This window comes from Sodiomyces alcalophilus (genome assembly GCF_042370955.1).
Source record: "Sodiomyces alcalophilus JCM 7366 unplaced genomic scaffold ACRALscaffold_6, whole genome shotgun sequence".
Taxonomy (NCBI): domain Eukaryota; kingdom Fungi; phylum Ascomycota; class Sordariomycetes; order Glomerellales; family Plectosphaerellaceae; genus Sodiomyces; species Sodiomyces alcalophilus.
In genome coordinates this window covers 2124612-2142102 of record NW_027263537.1, presented here as the reverse complement: position 1 = coordinate 2142102, position 17491 = coordinate 2124612, and the positions used below count along the sequence as shown (strand labels likewise).

Genomic DNA, 17491 nt, shown 5'->3' with positions numbered 1-17491 from the left:
AGAGACTCGAGTTGTTCCATGTTCAGCTCGGCATTAGGGTCGCCATTCCGGACCTTCAGGTTCTCCTCGCGAACGCGGTCGAGGACATCGGGGCGCTGGGCCATGGTCTGAAAGAGCCAGGTGGAGGCGCTGCTGGTGGCGTCCTGGGAAGCAAAGAGGAAGGTAAAGACGGTCTTTGCGATTTCGAGATCAGTGAAATCGCGGAGATACGGCGTAGGCTTGACCATGCCCTCGGTTTGACCCTTGGCCTCGGCCTCGCGCCACCTCTGCGACTCGATGATGGACTTGACCCATCCGTCCATGATGCAGGTGACCTCACCGCCAGCGGCCATACGCACCTTGCTCTTGACGGCGCACTTGGAGAACTCGGCCAGGACCATGTGGGGGGGGAAAGAAAGGTTCACGGTTAGGATGAGACTCGAGCTACTTACAAGCTGATACTCCTTCCGGCTGACGTTGGGGACATCCATGTTGTGGGTGGAGGGAGAAAGATCCTCCAGCTTCTTGCCAGTGAAAATGTCAACGGCAACAAGATGGACCTTGGCGTGACCGTGCTTGCCCGTCTTGGAGGTGGACATGTCGACAATCTTGCAAGGACGACCCTTAATCACGACGTGACCGTTCTTACGCAGAGCAGAGCACTGCATAGGGAAGGTAGTCGAGGCACCGGCATCGGCGGTGTCGAACTCGAGCTCGTGCTATGTACATGCATTGTCAAAGGTCAGCAACTGTATCTTTATATGAGCACTGGGCCAAATGCGCGCGACAAATCCAATAAATGACGATCGTATCGAATACGCGCACTATGGGCGACGATATAGAAGCGTTGTTTTGTTGTTGTCGTTGTTGTTGTTGTACGGTGCATAGCGGGGTGTACATGCGGGGTGGGTGGTCGCCAATCGCCTCGGGCGCGCGAACAGCATCTCTGCAAAAGAAATGGCAAGTGGGAGGTAGCAGGGATTGTCTACTCACAGCATTGTCGTTGTCGGCCATCTTGTCGAATTGAAGAGGGGAAGATGTAAGAGTTTGGAAGGAAGGGACGCGACGGGACTCGTGAGCGAACTTGGACCAGGTGACGGCCTTTGAAAAAGGTGTTGGGAGAGGTGGAAAGGGGAAGAAGAAGACAGGAAGCCGGTGGAGGGGGAGGGGAAAATGAATGTCTCCCGAGGAGGGACAGAGTATATAATTTTTTTCCTCAATCTGCTATTGGATTTCACCTGCCCGCATTTCCTCTTTTTTTCCCACCAGGTCCTGCGCTGTGCGGTTTTCCCCGCCCGGGTTACTCACCACGCCACACATAATAAGTACCTTAGTACCTAGTCACCCCGTGCTAAAGTTTTGTCTAAATTCTGTTTTGGGTGCGGGGCCTGAGCTGTGGCTGAATCAACCTGATCACTGTCAGATGCAGCGTATGGCAAAAGAGTACAACGTACTTCGATCCAAATGGGTTCGATTGTTAGGGAGAGGAGAACAAAGACCGGACCGGTCCATCATGTTGAGTCCAGAAGCGGCCCTCCCACATTGCCACGTTTGGATTGCCGCCACTTTTCAACGAGGCACAACTTGTAACTGGAGTTTTCCTCAGCACACAGCTATTATTAGTCACGATAGGGTGGATAGTTCCTATTGCCAGCATCAATAGGTCGAGGCGACCAATGTGGCACAGCTATATCTATGCCCTACAGACGGCTCTCAACCTCAGTGTTACGGGAACACGGCTCGGCCAGAATTTCCGCAGGCGAAGGCCTCCGCAGGACCATACTGCAAAATCCGCCGTACGAGTGCCTTTGCTTCGTGCGCCTCCTGCTTCTCGAGATCAGGGCCTGTTTGATCGAACAGCTCCTCCATAGACGTCGAAGGTCTAGATTTTACGTTACAGCCTGAGAAAGAAAGCTGTATCAAACTGTGCCAGGGCCCAGATCCAAAGTATTTGAAGTGGCGAAGAAAACTCTAAAATCGAGAGCACGCAGCTATCGGCGAAGGAATAGCTGTTATAATTACCTACACGAAGAGGTATCGAGTAATTACCGAATGTCAAGCGATGCCAGGCAAGAAGAGAAGATGGACTTTCTGCTGATTCAGATGAATATACGTACTTCGTAGAGGTGCGTACATACAAAGTAAGACATGAATGTATTACTAATACGGTAATGGCCCGGGCCAAAAGGGAGTACGGTACGTACCGTCGACTCTACCCAATCGGAGCAGCCATACACGACTTCGCACGTAGCCTTGCATCGAACTTCACCTTGTACACGTTGTCTTTGGTCCAATGCAGAGTACCTAGTTAGCTTATCAACGAGGTATGACTGCGGCCGTGGCATGCCAGGATCTGATTGTCATGCTGGCGTGATACTCTTCCGTCCTGCTCTTCTGCCCCGACCGCTTCCTTGCGCGAGTTCACCATGTGGCTTGACAGGTTTGGCGGACAATCGCACCCATCGCCGTCCCCTTCACCATCACAGCCTGCTAGCCGATCCTTCTCGCCTCTGCCCAGGAGGTCTTCGAGTAGCTTCAGTCCCTATGTGACCTCACATCGACCCGCCCGCACCCCCCGAGGGTCACACATATCACTCGTATCGAACGACTCGTCCACCTCTCTGCTGGCCTCGTCGCGTCGAGCCAATGGTTCTAGCTTGAAGCAGTCTCACACACCACATGCTGGGCCGGATTCTGTCGAAATCCTGTCCAAGGTACTGGGCGGAGATACATCACGGAAGGGCGACACCGCGAAGGAGGCTACATCTATAACGACAAAGGATTTGGGACTTGACTGGGATTTTGGAGGTGCATCCTTGCGAGATTTCGCCAATGCCGACGACGAGGAAGGCTCCGGTCCTGCGCGGCGTCAGGCCGTTGAAGAGTGTATGTTGTGATCTTTTCGCGCTGGAATATGTATGCGACAGGGGAGAAGGGCTCACAGTTTTGGTATAGACGAGAAGGACAAGTCCAAATTCGAAGATTTGCATCGCTCGATAACGGCATGCGACGGCGTCCTCGATTCGGTCGAGACAAACCTCACAGATTTCCGAAACGACCTTGCCGCGGTATCGGCCGACATCGAATCCCTTCAATCAAGGTCGACAGCGCTCACGGTCCGACTAGAGAACCGCAGGGCCGTGGAAAAGGCTTTGGGGCCAGTTGTGGAGGAGCTGAGCCTGCCCCCTGCGGTCGTGTCCAAGATCTCCGAAGGTCACATCGACGAATCATGGGTCAAGACGCTGGGAGAAATTGACAAAAGGGCAAGCGCCTACCACGATAGCGCATCGAGTTCGCGGAAGAGTAAGGCTTGGGCCGACCTGGGCCCTTTCCTGGAAAAACTCGTCATGAAGGCTGTGGAAAGGATACGAGATTTTATTGTGGCCCAAATCAAGGCTCTCAGGTCGCCTCACATCAATGCCCAGATCATCCAGCAGCAGAACTTTCTCAGGTTCAAGGATCTGTATGCGTTCCTGCACCGGCATCATGCCACCCTCGCCGAGGAAATATGCCAGGCTTACATGAACACCATGCGATGGTACTACGTCAACCAATTCACCCGATACGAAAAGGCGTTGCAACAGCTCAAACTCCACACCCTGGATAAGAGCGACGTGTTGGGACATGATGATACCACGCGCAAGCCGTTGGTTCTTTCCGCCTCCAAAGCAGCGGGTCCACCACACGATGCGTTCAGCCTCGGACGCCGGATCGACCTCTTGAAGGTCAATAGCCAAACGGCCATCTCCTCGTATCTCGCGGAGGAGGACTCGTCGACTCACTATCTCGAAGTCCCATTCCGCAACTTCAACTTGGCCCTCGTCGACAACGCCGCCGCCGAATACTCGTTCCTCGCGGCGTACTTTTCGCCGCCCCTCAACATGGCCACCATCTCTCGGCATTTCAACTACATTTTTGAGCCGACATTTGCCCTAGGAAACGCTCTAACGAAGACCTTGACGGGAGACACCTACGACGCTCTGGGCCTCCTGCTCAGTGTCCGGATCAACCAGCAGCTGGCGTTCCAGCTGCAGCGCCGAAAGGTCCCCGCCATGGATGGGTACATCAACGGGACGAGCATGCTTCTCTGGCCCCGGCTCCAGGTTGTCATGGACCATCACTGCGAGTCGGTCCGCCAGCAGACCAACGCGCTGCCGTCGCGTCCTGCGCGCGGTGGCGATCACGCCAAGTTTTCGGCCGTGCCGCACGTTATGACGCAGCGGTTCGGCCAGCTCCTGCAGGGAATCCTGGCGCTCAGCACCGATGCCGGCGACGATGAGCCCGTGGTGGCCAGTATGCGTCGGCTGCAGTCGGAGATGGAGGCGTTCCTGACACGGTATAGCCAAGCTTACGCCGGCGACAAGAGAAAGCGCGATCGCTTCTTGTACAACAACTACTCGCTCATCCTGACCATTATGAGCGACAGGAGCGGGAAGTTGGCGACGGAGCTACAGGAGTACTTTGAGGGGCTCAAAGCGGCTTTTCAGGAGGAGGCTTGAACCGGGAGGTACCTGACTGATGTTCTATGAGAATGGAATGCGGGTCGAGTTGAATACAATTCTGTTCTTTGCAGGCAGGGCGTTCTGGGGGGTTTACTTTGATGCATGGTTCACATTTGAAGCCTGTCATCTCCTCTTAGAAAGAGGGATAGTCCTGGTTTCTATACTTGATGATGGGCATAATATTCTGGTCTTGGGCCAATTAACACGATTGAGAAATGACGGGGTTTTTATCATTACTTCAACGGTCCATTGCTTCCCGTGAGGTCTATTTGATTCTTCGTTTAATTGTTACATGGTGTGTTCAAACGTCTACATAGGTCATGATTACCGCCCTAAGAACTTGGAAAAGAAAGCGGACACTTTGGTGAAAGGCCCAGAGTCCCGAGGTATATATACTGCAATGAGACCCACGGCCACGGCAAGTCCAAGAGCGGCCGCGGTCTTGCGGTATCGCCACATGGTTTTGAGGACCTTCCTGCGCCGTTCCGCGGCTTGCAGCTCCTTGAGCTGTTTCTCGAAGAAGGCCTTGCCCTCTTCCATTGTCTGCTTTGCGCAGTCCTCGGTGGACCGCGCCGTCTTCAGGCAACTCGCAGCGGAAATGCGCCGCCAGGCGGGCAGGGATTCGGGGGGGAAACGACGGAAGAGCCGAGCGGTGTCGGCGATGAGCTTTTCGAGGTCCATTTTCTGGGGCATCTTGGAGAGGATCAGGTGGAGCATGGAAGGGTCGTCGGGGTCCTGCTCGAAGAGCTCGTCGCGGCGGTGGAGGACGATCTGGGCGAACAGGTAGATGCTGAAGACGGGTTCGCGCGAGAGGAGGACGTCGAAGAGGCGGGCGATGTCGCCGTAGGTTTGGATGTCGTGGGCGTACATGGTCAGGGTGCCGGCGAGGGCGTAGAAGGGCTCGGTGTCGGCGAGGTGGCGGCGCAGGGAGGGGTCGGCGGCGCCCAGGATGTCCGGGATGAGGCGGAGCTGGTGGATGGTGGGTTCGAGGGTGGTGAGCATGTAGTCGCGGATGCGGAGGGCGGAGAGGCGGGCGACCAGGCGCGCGCGCTGGTTGGGGGAAGCGAGGACGAGGAGGAAGACTTGGCAGATATCGTGGTACCCTTGAAAGTAGCACAGGTAGGGGTAGCGACGAAGCACGTGGGTTATGAGTTCGGATAGCTCGCGTTTCCGTTCATCCAGCTGGGCGTCGGTCTGGTTTACGGGGTAGTAGATGAAGGCACGGTTGACGTCGAGCTGGACTTGTTCCTCATCCCTATGTCGGGGCAACTCTTTCCACGATGCATCAGGGGTATCATCAGCACGTTCCTCCTCCCCTTGGCTGTTGGGGACCCCTAAGAGGACAGGCCCTGGTATTCTTTTGTGAGCGTCTTGCTGGCAGATATTCACGGTGTTGGCCACACCTGGGATGCACTTACATGCTTTTCTCCTTAGCTCGTCGGTGAGAAAGCCGCCTTCCGATTCGGCAAGCGATTGCAATGCGTTGACATTGTTCCACCGGCAGGCTTCGAGGATGGCGCTGACTTTCTGGTTGTCTATCTCGAGCTCAGCATGGCGAGATGGATCTTCAGCCGTTTGAGACACTTGGTCTGCCTCAGAATCCATCGGTGTTCTAAACCGAGTTACTGTCGCACGTGCTGTGTGGCGTGAGTCCGAGGAGTGCGCCGGTTCTTGAAATGACGACCAAGAGTTATATAGCGAGCAGGGTCGAACACAGCATGAGAGAGTGTGGGATCGGATCGAATGGTGGTCCTCTAGGTGTGGGATGCTGGATATACGGACGATGCGTACGGAGTAATAAATAAAGGTAGGTAATGTTTTCTGGTGGATGGAGGTTTAAGCTCGGGCAAAGCCTATGATGGATCTGACTGAAGAAATCCCGCCCTCAAAACTAGCTAATGAACGCGATGAGTAAATTGGCATAGCCTTGTGGCTACCTAGTATTTGGTCCAGAACAATAATAAACAGAGAAGGGGATTTCCTGGACGAGGCTACATCCATCACGCTTTGGCATCGTCTTGGAACACGTACCAAGTACTGAGTACATGTTCAAGGTGGTCAGAAGGCTGACTATAGTGGGTTGTACCTAGGTTTGGGCGCATTGACCAACAGCCCGTTCGTGTTGGTGTTAGTCACCAAAGTGTTTGAAACATGTACTCGGTACTTGACCTGTCGTTCGTGGATATACCTAATCACCAGTCAGATTCCATTAAACAAACGGTTTGCAGATGACATGGTCAACAAAGCAGCACGAGTCAGTCTCACGAAGGTGTTGCATTATGCCTTTGTCTCTGTACCAAGTCCTCGTCCGAGTTGTGACATTGCCGGTTGCAGCTCGAATACAACGCATCGCACTGATGGGACCGTGGGACCGGAATTTTTTTTGACCTGAACCTTCGTGGTATCTGGTACCAAAGGCTAAGCTAACAATACGAAGAAGAATACAATTCCCATAAGATGCCATAGCCGCTATTTAACAGGAGAACTGTTTATTCTCGAGGCGCCGCCCGTTGTCCTTACCCACCGAGTTACATACGATCGTTAGCAGAAGACAGCTCACAAAGAAATGGAGGCAATGAAGACTCCCAAACGCAACGAACGACTTGTCCAGAAGCCATGTACATATTTGACAGATGTGACAGGTCATATCTGATAGACCTGCTGCAGTTCTAATGCCTGTCGGGAATGCACAGCTGACGCGAACGGAAGTTTTTGTGAAAAGAGACGAGGGTAAAGCTGGGGAGGCGCCGGCTTTAAGCCACAGTTTTACATTAATGTTTTTTGCCAATGTGTTTCAAGGACCACGGCAGCTCTGTCTGTTGGTGCCTAGAAGGAAACTGAATCTACCTGCGCGAGCAAGGACCCCCGATCAATCCCATTGTCAAGCCTGTCGAGGTCTGTCGAGGCCTGTCTCGGATGCGCATGTACTGCCTGACAAACTGAGATGCACCCTAGACCCTGCCGAGTCCCCCATATATTCTACCTAGGTAGTGTATGGTATGTGTACGATAGGTAATCCTTAGTTAGTATATATCTTCCGAAGATACCAGGATGCTTCGGACATTGGCTATTTGCAACAAAGTATTGTTAACGAGAGCAAATCGGCAAGTACGCTGCGAAACTGCACTGAGTATATCATCCAAGGTAGAGCAGTCTTGGGGAGAGTTGTTTTGTAGGTAGTATGTCGCTGTCACAGTGATCCCGTGCTGTTATGAAGTTTGCTTGTAATTTACATCCCTGGTATGCTCGTCGTCGGAAGGGGCGGGCGGAGATATCGCACATCGAAGGCGGGGGAAAGGTACCCGAGCACCCGCCATAAACACGAACAGCGTACACAGATAGTACCGCCAATAACCATTCCTGCGCAGGTATGTAGCATTCTTCATTACCACTAGAGCGGAATACCTACACTATTGGTGCACTACCGACAGCCAGCATTCTGCCTCTACGAAGTACGTTGTAGATTGCGAAAGAGCCGGGTTATAAAAGTACATATTACCAATCGGCGCTGAAGATTCAAACTTGCCGCGCCTTCTTGCCCCTCCCTTCCCTTCCGCCCCTCCCTCTTCGCCTTCGTTTCATCTCATCACGGTTTCCTCTCTTCGTGGCACACCACGGGACACCCCCAAAGCCCTAGACGACCACGCTGAAGACTAGCTTCCCACTACCTAGAGTTACTGCTTCGGGAGCTCTAGGGCGTGCTGAAGGCCCCCAATTTACAACCTGCATAACCGCCCCCCCTTCCCTCCCTGCCTCCAGTGCCCTGCCCAATTGCTGGCTGTAGGTACCTTTTCCTTACCTTACCCTTCTCCCTTCGAGACCTGGTATTCGCATCGTCTTTCACACCATCCGCCATCTCCGTGCATCTTTTCGTCTTCGTCCCTTCGGAGCCCCCTTCCCTGGACGAACACTTCCCCACAGGGCGTGCCAATATCTACCCTCTTCTAGGCACGTCGTTACGGATACATGGTAGCCTCACATACTTGACCCGTACCTACCACACTACAATACTTACAAAGTAAAGCAGTGAGGGACAATCCGGGCCGCACTTCCACTCTGGACACGACCAGCGAGCTGTCGTCAACTCTTCGAAACTACGTCCATCGTCACATAATCACGCCGCCTCGCCACAACAGCACTTCTCAATCGTCAATGCCCCGTCAACTCTAAGGTTTTATAGGCCTTGTTGTTACTTGCTGTTTGCCCCAGGCAGGCAAAGATAGGCATCCGTTCGACGTCCCGTGCCTGGTTGTCAAACCATCAGCCCACATCCAAAAAGCCTCTTGGCCAGCTGCTCGCTTTGATTGTCGATTCCAGTCCCTCGGGCAAGGCTAAACGATTTCGGGCTCACGTGTCGGCGCCAGTCACGCCGAGCCCTTGCTTTATTTTTTTCTCCCTAGACCTCTCTTCTCCCGGCTCCCCCATCTGATGGGCAGAGGGACTTGGGGGGATCGCAACGACCGTCGACAATGCTAGAAACAGCGAACGCAAGGAAATCCTCCCACGATTCGCTTCATTCTGCTTCCGACTTGCCCCTGACTTCAGGAGGTACCGCTTCTAGCCTGCCGCCTTTCTTGGCTATTTCTTAGCCTTTTTTCTTTGGCGACCTGTTCTCGACCTCTGGCCATCGTCTGACCTTGATATGACTACGCGGCCACTGCCGTCATGGCCTTGCAAACCAACGTTTTCAGGGATGGGCAATGGCGGACTGAAACCGTTAACCTCCACACCATTCTGAGAGGGACCTCCACGCCCACTCTCCCTGCCAAGGATGACCTCCCGGAGCCTCCCTCCTGTGGCATACTCACAAGGACGATTGTTGAGAGTCCCGTTGCTCATTGGGTTCTACCTGCTCGTCTGCGATCCGCGCGCCACAACGATGTTGTCTTTGTAGGCGTAAGTCTCACCTCCTCTGCCCTCAGACCACTGTCAGATATGCAGCTCGCGAGTGGAGTGTCTTGTCCTTTTCGAAAGCAGCCTCAGCATTGATCCAAGCTCACCGGATTCAAGGACCATTATGTTCAAGTCAACGAACTACGAGAAGGAGGTCAGCTTCACGAGATTTTGAGGAAAAACGACTTTGGGTCTCGCATACAGAATGCTCATGTTATCGGCAACTTGTTCGAGAGGCCTGAAACGGGGGACGACGATGTGGCCTATGATGAGGTCAAGTACGAGGAAGAGGACGCCCGTATGGCCGGTTATTCTTCCGCCAACCCCCGCCGCCCGAAAACCGCTCTCCCGCCACACCTACTGTTCCTAGTACTTGAATCAGGCACCTTCGTCTTCCTCTTCATTCGGCAGTGCGGGAATCAGCTGCGGTTTTCCGTCTCCGAGTTTTGTCACCCCGGCCGTAGGCTCGGCAATTTGGGATTTCACGTCGCAGTAGACCCCAACTCCCGGTACATCGCAGTCGCCGATGTCGATAACAAGTTTGTTGTTTATGAGCTCGAGCCTTGGGAAGTCATGGCCGAGCAGTATTCTCGCCACATGTCCATCAACCCCATCAAGACGTATTGCCCCAGACCCGTCCAGGCACTCATACACAGCATGGAGTTTCTTCATCCCCGGCCCGAAGACGACTTCCACGTCATATTGCTTCTCATTCTCGTGAAACAGGGCGGCTCGAGCATGGTCCTCTACGACTGGGAGAGAGGGGACGACCTCGAACGAGCACTCTCCGGAGAGAAACAGGGGCACCGCATGCCAAGACAGCATCGCATGCCGCTCTTTCTGGTCCCCCTGACTGTTAGGAGCTCGTTCCTTTTGGTCTCGGAAGAGTCCATCGCCGTTTGTAAGGACCCCCTGCAGGGGCCTCCCGAATATGAAGCCCTCGACCCCGGTACGCACCCCACAACACGCTACCACCATGGGACCCGGGGCCCTTTGTGGACCGCATGGGATCGGCCCGTTCGACGGAGAGGGTACTACGAGGGCAAAGACAACATCTACCTCGCAAGGGAGGACGGTGTCATCGTCTTTCTCGAGTTCAATGCAGCCGATGTCCTCGAGGCCACCATGAACGTCGGAAGCTGCAACTGCACCATCTCCACCGCCTTCACCACAATGTACGATGCCTTTACCGACGTGGCTATTGTAATAGGGGACTCCGGCCCGGGAATGATTTGCCAGGTATGTATATATATTGCCACGCCCAACCCCATCATGTTAAGAATTCGCTAAATCATTTTTCCTTTCGATTGAGTAGCTACGGCCTCGGGAACCTCTCATAGAGTTGGGGGCGATCCCGAACTGGTCTCCGGCTCTGGATTTCGTGACGACAGACGAATTCACATCATGGGACCAGCAAAAGAGCCCGCAAGGAAAGCGGATGGCCCAGTGGCGAGACGACCAAGAGAGTCAGCTTAGAAAGTGCGACAGGTTGTTCGCCATATCCGGCAAGGGGATACAAGGAAGTATCACGGAGCTTCGTCGGGGCCTTGCCGCAAATGTCGGCTGGGAGATTCCCTACGGGTCTCCTATCAAGCAGGCCTGGATTTTCGAAGCAGACTTGCCTGATGTCGGGTCAGGATACTACGTGTTGCTTGCTCTCCCGGACTCGTCCGATGTCCTACACGTTTCACGCGATTCGCTGGAAGCTGACCGACCAGATCCCGAGATTGTCCAGTTTGACCTGGCCTCGAGGACTCTGGCGGCGGCCCAATTCTTGGATCAAGGCATTGTGCAGGTAACGGAAACCTCGATTACTTTGATAACCGCGACTCAAAGGTGAGAGACATCCTTTGCAATCACACCATGCCATGAATACGGCCTGACTCGGTGAATAGTGTGCGGCATCGTTATGCTTCTTTTCCGGGTATCGAGGGGAAAGTTGAGCAGGCCGCCGTTAGGGCCTATAATCGTGTTGCCGTCTCAACACATGCAGAGTCCCGGTCGCATATCCACATTGTCAGTCTTGATTCGGCGGATGCGACTCTATCGCAGACGTTTAATGTCACCGGCGAAGTCACATCGCTTGCTTTCAGCCGAGTTGGCGACCGAGAGCATTTGCTGGCCGGCATCTCGCACGACAACGAAGCCTACCTGGCGGTGTATGCTCTAGACGAAGGCAATGAGGCGACTCCGATCCTCAACAGGCTGGAGGCCGGTGAGTTTGGTTCTTTCAGTAGCCGCAGCAAGGTGATCGATCCCCTTCAATGTTGCGTCAGATGGCTGACTTGAAGGAATTCACAATAGAAGAAACGACTACGAAGGAAGGCGCGCCTTCGTTGGAAATCATAACGAGCATAGCCGTCGTGGACGAGACTGCCTCGGCGACTAGCATTGCCGTAGGCTGCCGAAGCGGATACCTCGTTATGATGACGCTGAGTGGCCATGCACCTTTGCAAGTCTTTGTCTCGCGGCATCGACTTGGGTCGATGGCGCTTGGTGTGGTTCCCGTTGATAATCAATATCTACCCGGGTCGGTGTTGGCCTGCTGCGACGAGCAGCTCGTGTTGTTACAGGATTTCGATGAGAGGCAGACGGGACGGTTCAGGACAAAGCATCGTATCATCGCCAATGACCTCAAGGACCCGACCATGCCATCGCCCCCAATCCACCATGCAACCGTCCTGAGGCACAGCATCGGTCAAACAGACCATATAAGCATACTCATCCTCTCCAATGACCGGGTCCTTGTCTCCGAGATGTTCCCGACGCCTCGGGTTATCCCGAGACAATTACCGTTGCGCGGTACACCTACGAAGCTCCTCTTCTCACAAACGATGAAATGCCTGGTAGTCGCCATGAGGACCAGAGCAGGAGAGTCTACCCTTGCCATCGTGGATCCCGACAGCGGCGAGGACATTTCCCGGCCCACCAACAAGGAGGCCTCACCCGTAAGCTTTATTAGCGGCTTGGGCGAGCAAGGGGGAAGGATCCATGATGTAGTGGAGTGGGTGTACGTCAAGGATGGGAAGACGTGGCTGTTTCTGGTCGTCACGACAAAGGACGGGCAGCTACTCGTCATCTCTACCCGAACGGGTGAGTGATAAGACTGGACGGGCTCGCTCACCTCCACGCATCCGATACTGGACGCGGTACAAGAAGAAGGTCGGCGACAAACCGATCTACGCAGTTGTGGGTGACGGGGCCGACCTGATCTACTGTGCAGGGGCGACACTCCACTGGGAGGTGCTGGACTTGATGGACAGGAAGCTGAAGGGGAATAAGGTGTTGGAGCTACCTTCACCCGCCATTTCGCTGCGTGTCGTCAACGGCATGCTCTACGTGCTGACGCTGGACCACTCGCTGCTCATCTATAACCACAAGATGGAGGGCCAACACGACGAAGGGGCACTTGTGCACAGCGACGTCGGCAGCCGGCATGCGACACATTACATCGACATGGGAAATAGCCGCAACGAAACGCTCGGCTGGCCGGTGACGTTGATCTGCGAGCTCACCCGCGACTTCGTGGGGGTTCGGGTCCCGTGGAAGGAGCCCGGAAAGGAATTCCAGGTGGTCTTCGAAGGCAGACTCCCGGCGGGCATCAGGCGACTCCGGCGTGGGCATGTTCGACCCAGTTGGTTGGCGCTCGAGCCACGGTTCGGCCACATCCCCAGCACTGTCGACGGAGCGGACGTCCTGGGCATGTGTCTGAACGGATCGCTTCAGCACTTCTCCCTCTTGAGCGTAGAAGCCTGGAGATTCCTGAGGCTGGTTCAGACACTTGCCGTTAGGCGTCGGGGGGTCTCGGACGACGAAGCCCAGGTTCGCGGTGACGAAGAAGAAGCGACGAGCATGGGAGAGGCCAGACCGATCAGCAAGCAGCAGGATTTGCCAAGGAACAAACATGTCGACGGGGACGTGTTGCAGAGATGCCTCGATGCAAGGATGCTGGAGGGGCTATTTTCGCATGGCCAAGATGCCAGACTCGCAGAGCTCTTGCGCGAGCGGCTGGATGGCTTGGATGGGGGCAAATGGACGACGGGGTTCAACGGCTCTCACCAGAAGTACGTTGAATTGGCGTACGATGTTCTGGAGTATTATACCTCTCCTGTTTTCTAGCATGGCCGGGCCGGGCTGGGCAGCTGTTAATCACAATATATATCAACATTAGTAGTAGTAGAGTTTGCTATTGTCACATCACGTCAATCTCACCACCCATTCAGATTATACTCCGTAGTCTGTGTTATGGAGAGGAATGATGGCTATCCAGCTAATAAATGAGGTCGTACCGGTAATCATATCGGAATTAGGAGTTAAAGATACAACAAAAAAATACAGTGGCTCAGCAAACTTTCTAGTGGCTGGTGGTGGCGGATTGATAAGAATTTTGCTTAGACTGTCCAATCTGTGCGGGGTAGGTACTTGTGTGTGTCTTTCGGGGCCGCGGGGCTGGACAACATTGCTCAGCAGTAGGTACTTACGTATTTCGTACGTTGTATACGGTACATGGTAAGTAAGCAGGTGGCGACGCACTTCACACCTCGACGTACTTTTATCGCCTATTTTTCTTCCCACCTTTGTCCGACCAACACCAACACTTCAAACAAGAGACACTGCCAACACCAACCGTCTCGTGTCGTCGTCCAGTGCCGTCAACATCATCGGCTCCAGTGAAACGAGAAGTCTAGGTACTTTAGCATGTCGTGTCGGACTCGAACCGGAAGAGAAGTCCAGTTTCCGTATTCACTCTTTCCTCCGCCTCTTCTTAACCGCTAGGGACGAGTGAGCTTCGTATACCCGTTCGATCTTTCTCACGCCTTTTATCACCTTTTTCTCCGGATAGCAGGGGACATTTTTCCTTTGACAATTGCTAGAGGAGCTACGACATCAGACTCGAGATAGTTGCCGTTTTATCATCGGCAGCACACTCGCCTTTTTCCACTTGAAAAGAAAAAAAGAGCCACGTATATCTTGATCTCAATTCGTCAAGATGCCACCTAAGAAGAAGGGAAACAAGAGGGGCGGCAATGACGACTGGGAGGCCGAGCTCGGCGAGAGCATAGCTCCCGCGGCCCCCGCTGCCCCCGATGGTGCCAACGGCGATGCTGAGAAGCCCGAGGACGAAGACGCCCCCGCCGGAGGCCTTATGGCTACGCTGCGCAAAAACAGAGAAAGGCGCAAGAAGAAGGGCCTTGAAGATGACTTTGTCGAAGGGGAGGATCCTCCTGGCGCCGGGCCTCAGGCTGCGCAGGAGGCCAGCATGGAAGACGAGTGGGTTCTTCCCGAGAGGAAAGGCAGGGGCACTCGAGGCCAAGCCATGACCGCTGGTGCCGAGGACAAACCCCAGCCCCAAAACGGCGCCGCTGAAACTCCTCGTGTCCTGACCAAGGCCGAAAAGGAGAAGTTGAAGAAGGAGAAGGAGAAGCAGCGCAAGAAGGAAATGGTGAGCACCCCCTCCAGACCTCGTGGCAATCTCATTGGTGTAGAAATCAAATGCAGCAGATCAGCTAACTAAACCCGGCGTGTAATGTAGGCTGCTAAGAAGAAGGCCGCCAGCGGGGCTGCCAAGGCCGCCGAACCGGCGAAGGCTGCCGAGAAGAAAGCTGCCGCCGCCCCGGCCGCCGCGCCCGCTGCCGAAACGCCGACAACGGGTGGCGGTCCCAGGAACAAGCGGATGCTCGCCATGATCCAGAAGCAACAGGAGGAACTTCGCCGTAGGCAAGAAGAAGAAGCCAAACTCAAGGAGGAAGAAGAAGCCCTGGCCGCTGAAGAGGCTAAGCGTCTCGAGGAGGAGGCCAAGCGAAGGGAAGAACAAAAAGCCCTCAGGAAGCAGAGGGAGAAGGAGAAGATTGAGCAGCAGAAGAGGGACGGCACCTACATGACGAGAGCCCAGAGGGAAGAGAAGGCAAGGAACGAGCGTAAGCTCCAGCAGATGCTTGATGCCGGCATCAAGATTGGCCCGGCAGCCGAAGGCGAAGGAGCTGCCGAGAGGAGGAGGCCGGCCGCGAAGAAGGGCGGGCGGAAGGCCGCCGAAAAGGTTTGTGCCTCCATGCTTTTTTTTTCATTGTATTTTATCGGCGGTTACAACTGGAGTTCCAAGAATCTAACATTTTGCCATAGGTGGACGAAGAGAAGGCGCTTGCCGAAGCTGCTGAGCGTGCCAGGCAAAAGGCCGAGCAGCTCGCCAAGGAGGCCGAAGAGAAAGCAGCCCGGGAAAAGGCCGAGGCCGAGGCTGCCAAGGCCGCGCAAAAGGAAGACAGCGATGTCGAAGATGACTGGGAAGCCGCCGCTGAGGAGATTGACGTCAAGGACAGCTGGGATGCTGATTCTGACGAAGAGGAAGAAAAGAAGAAGACGGAGGATGCGGCGGCTGCTGAAGCCAAGCCCAAGGAGGAGTCAGAGTCCGAATCCGAATCCGAATCCGAGTCGGAAGACGAAGAGGACGAGGTTCAGAAGCGGACGATGGCTGCGCAAGAAGCGCAACGTAAAAAGGAGGCTGCAGAGAGGCGAGAAAAGGCACACCAAGCTGCGCTGGCGGCTCGGTCCAAGGACGATCTCCGCTCGCCCATTTGCTGTATTCTGGGTCACGTCGATACGGGAAAAACCAGTCTTCTGGACAAGATCCGGCAGTCCAACGTCCAAGAAGGCGAGGCCGGCGGTATCACGCAGCAGATCGGCGCCACGTACTTCCCGGCGGAAGCCATCAAGCAGAAGACGGCCGTCGTCAACCAGGACGGCAAGTTCGAGCTCAAGGTGCCCGGCTTGCTCATCATCGATACGCCCGGTCACGAGTCTTTCTCCAATCTCCGGTCGCGTGGCTCGTCCCTGTGTAACATTGCCATCCTGGTCGTCGACATTATGCATGGTCTCGAGCAGCAGACGCTGGAATCCATGCGGCTCCTGCGCGAGCGACGAACTCCCTTTGTCGTGGCGCTCAACAAGGTCGACCGCTTGTACGGGTGGAAGAAGGTCGAGAACAACGGCTTCCAGGAGAGCTTGGCCCTGCAGCCAAAGGGCGTCCAGAACGAGTTCAAGAACCGCCTGGAAAAGACCAAGCTCCTGTTCGCCGAACAGGGCTTCAACGCCGAGCTCTACTACGAGAACAAGTCGATGGCGAGGAACGTCTCCCTGATCCCCACCTCGGCCACCACGGGCGAGGGTGTGCCCGACTGCTCAAGCTCATCGTGCAGCTCACCCAGGAGCGCATGGTCGGGTCCCTCATGTACCTGTCCGAGGTCCAGGCCACCGTGCTCGAGGTCAAGGCGATCGAGGGCTTCGGCATGACCATCGACGTCATCCTGACGAACGGTATCCTGCGCGAGGGCGACAAGATTGTCCTCTGCGGTGTCGAGGGCGCCATTGTCACCAACATACGAGCGCTGTTGACGCCGGCGCCGATGAAGGAGCTCCGCATCAAGTCGGCCTACGTGCACAACAAGGAGGTCAAGGCGGCCCTGGGTGTCAAGATTAGCGCGCCCGGGCTGGAAGGCGCCATTGCCGGGTCTCGTCTGCTCGTGGTGGGACCCGACGACGACGAGGACGACCTCGCCGACGAGGTGGAGGGCGATCTCGCGGTCCTGTTCAACCGCGTCGAGAAGACGGGCCGCGGTGTCAGCGTGCAGGCGTCGACGCTGGGCTCGCTCGAAGCCCTGCTCGATTTCCTCAAGGAGTGCAAGATTCCCGTCGCCAACGTGGGCATCGGCCCCGTCTACAAGCGCGACGTGATGCAGACGGGCATCATGATGGAGAAGTCGCCCGACTACGCCGTCATGCTCTGCTTCGACGTCAAGGTGGACAAGGAGGCGCAGGCGTACGCCGAGGAGGTGGGCGTCAAGATTTTCACGGCCGACATCATCTACCACCTCTTCGACGCGTTCACCAAGCACATGGACGAGCTGCTCGAGAAGAAGAAGGAAGACTCCAAGATGCTGGCGGTCTTCCCGTGTGTTCTCAGGACGGTGGCCGTCTTCAACAAGACGGGCCCGATCGTTATCGGAGTCGATGTCACGGATGGCCAGCTCAAGATTAACACGCCCATCGCTGCCGTCAAGACGAACCCGGTGACCAATGCCAAGGAGATTATCAGCCTGGGTCGAGTGTATGTCCCCCCCCCCCCC

At 55.2% G+C, this 17491-nt stretch overlaps 5 protein-coding genes across 5 annotated transcripts in view; 3 read left to right on the top strand and 2 right to left on the bottom strand.

Annotated features, from left to right (window-relative positions):
• The window catches only part of ACRALDRAFT_1042221 (uncharacterized protein), a 2571-nt gene extending 1439 nt beyond the window's left edge, over nt 1-1132 (bottom strand). The window contains exons 1-2 of the mRNA XM_071015252.1: nt 973-1132; nt 432-698 (exon numbers count right to left, since the gene is read on the bottom strand). Of these exons, the coding sequence (XP_070873604.1) occupies nt 432-698; nt 973-993 (288 nt within the window). The 5' untranslated portion in view covers nt 994-1132. The remainder of the gene's footprint in view (nt 1-431; nt 699-972) is intronic.
• Nucleotides 1133-2405: 1273 nt separating this feature from the next.
• ACRALDRAFT_2109362 (uncharacterized protein) lies at nt 2406-4478 on the top strand (the record flags this gene model as incomplete). Its single annotated transcript, XM_071023417.1, has 2 exons — nt 2406-2865; nt 2935-4478. 2 exons carry the CDS (start codon nt 2406-2408, stop codon nt 4476-4478), a joined length of 2004 nt encoding a protein of 667 aa, XP_070873603.1.
• A 327-nt stretch (nt 4479-4805) lies between these two features.
• Nucleotides 4806-6086, bottom strand: ACRALDRAFT_2108678 (uncharacterized protein; the record flags this gene model as incomplete). Its single annotated transcript, XM_071023379.1, has 2 exons — nt 4806-5830; nt 5900-6086. 2 exons carry the CDS (start codon nt 6084-6086, stop codon nt 4806-4808), a joined length of 1212 nt encoding a protein of 403 aa, XP_070873602.1.
• A 3060-nt stretch (nt 6087-9146) lies between these two features.
• ACRALDRAFT_2043524 (uncharacterized protein) lies at nt 9147-13493 on the top strand (the record flags this gene model as incomplete). The annotated part of the gene is made up of 6 exons (XM_071021357.1): nt 9147-9377; nt 9492-10613; nt 10690-11210; nt 11270-11589; nt 11679-12448; nt 12480-13493. 6 exons carry the CDS (start codon nt 9147-9149, stop codon nt 13491-13493), a joined length of 3978 nt encoding a protein of 1325 aa, XP_070873601.1.
• Nucleotides 13494-14364: 871 nt separating this feature from the next.
• ACRALDRAFT_1063373 (uncharacterized protein) overlaps nt 14365-17491 on the top strand; it is a gene marked incomplete at both ends in the record, with an annotated part of 3578 nt that continues 451 nt past the window's right edge. The window contains 4 exon segments of the mRNA XM_071016787.1: nt 14365-14817; nt 14908-15411; nt 15495-16535; nt 16553-17472. Coding sequence (XP_070873600.1) covers nt 14365-14817; nt 14908-15411; nt 15495-16535; nt 16553-17472 — 2918 coding nt within the window.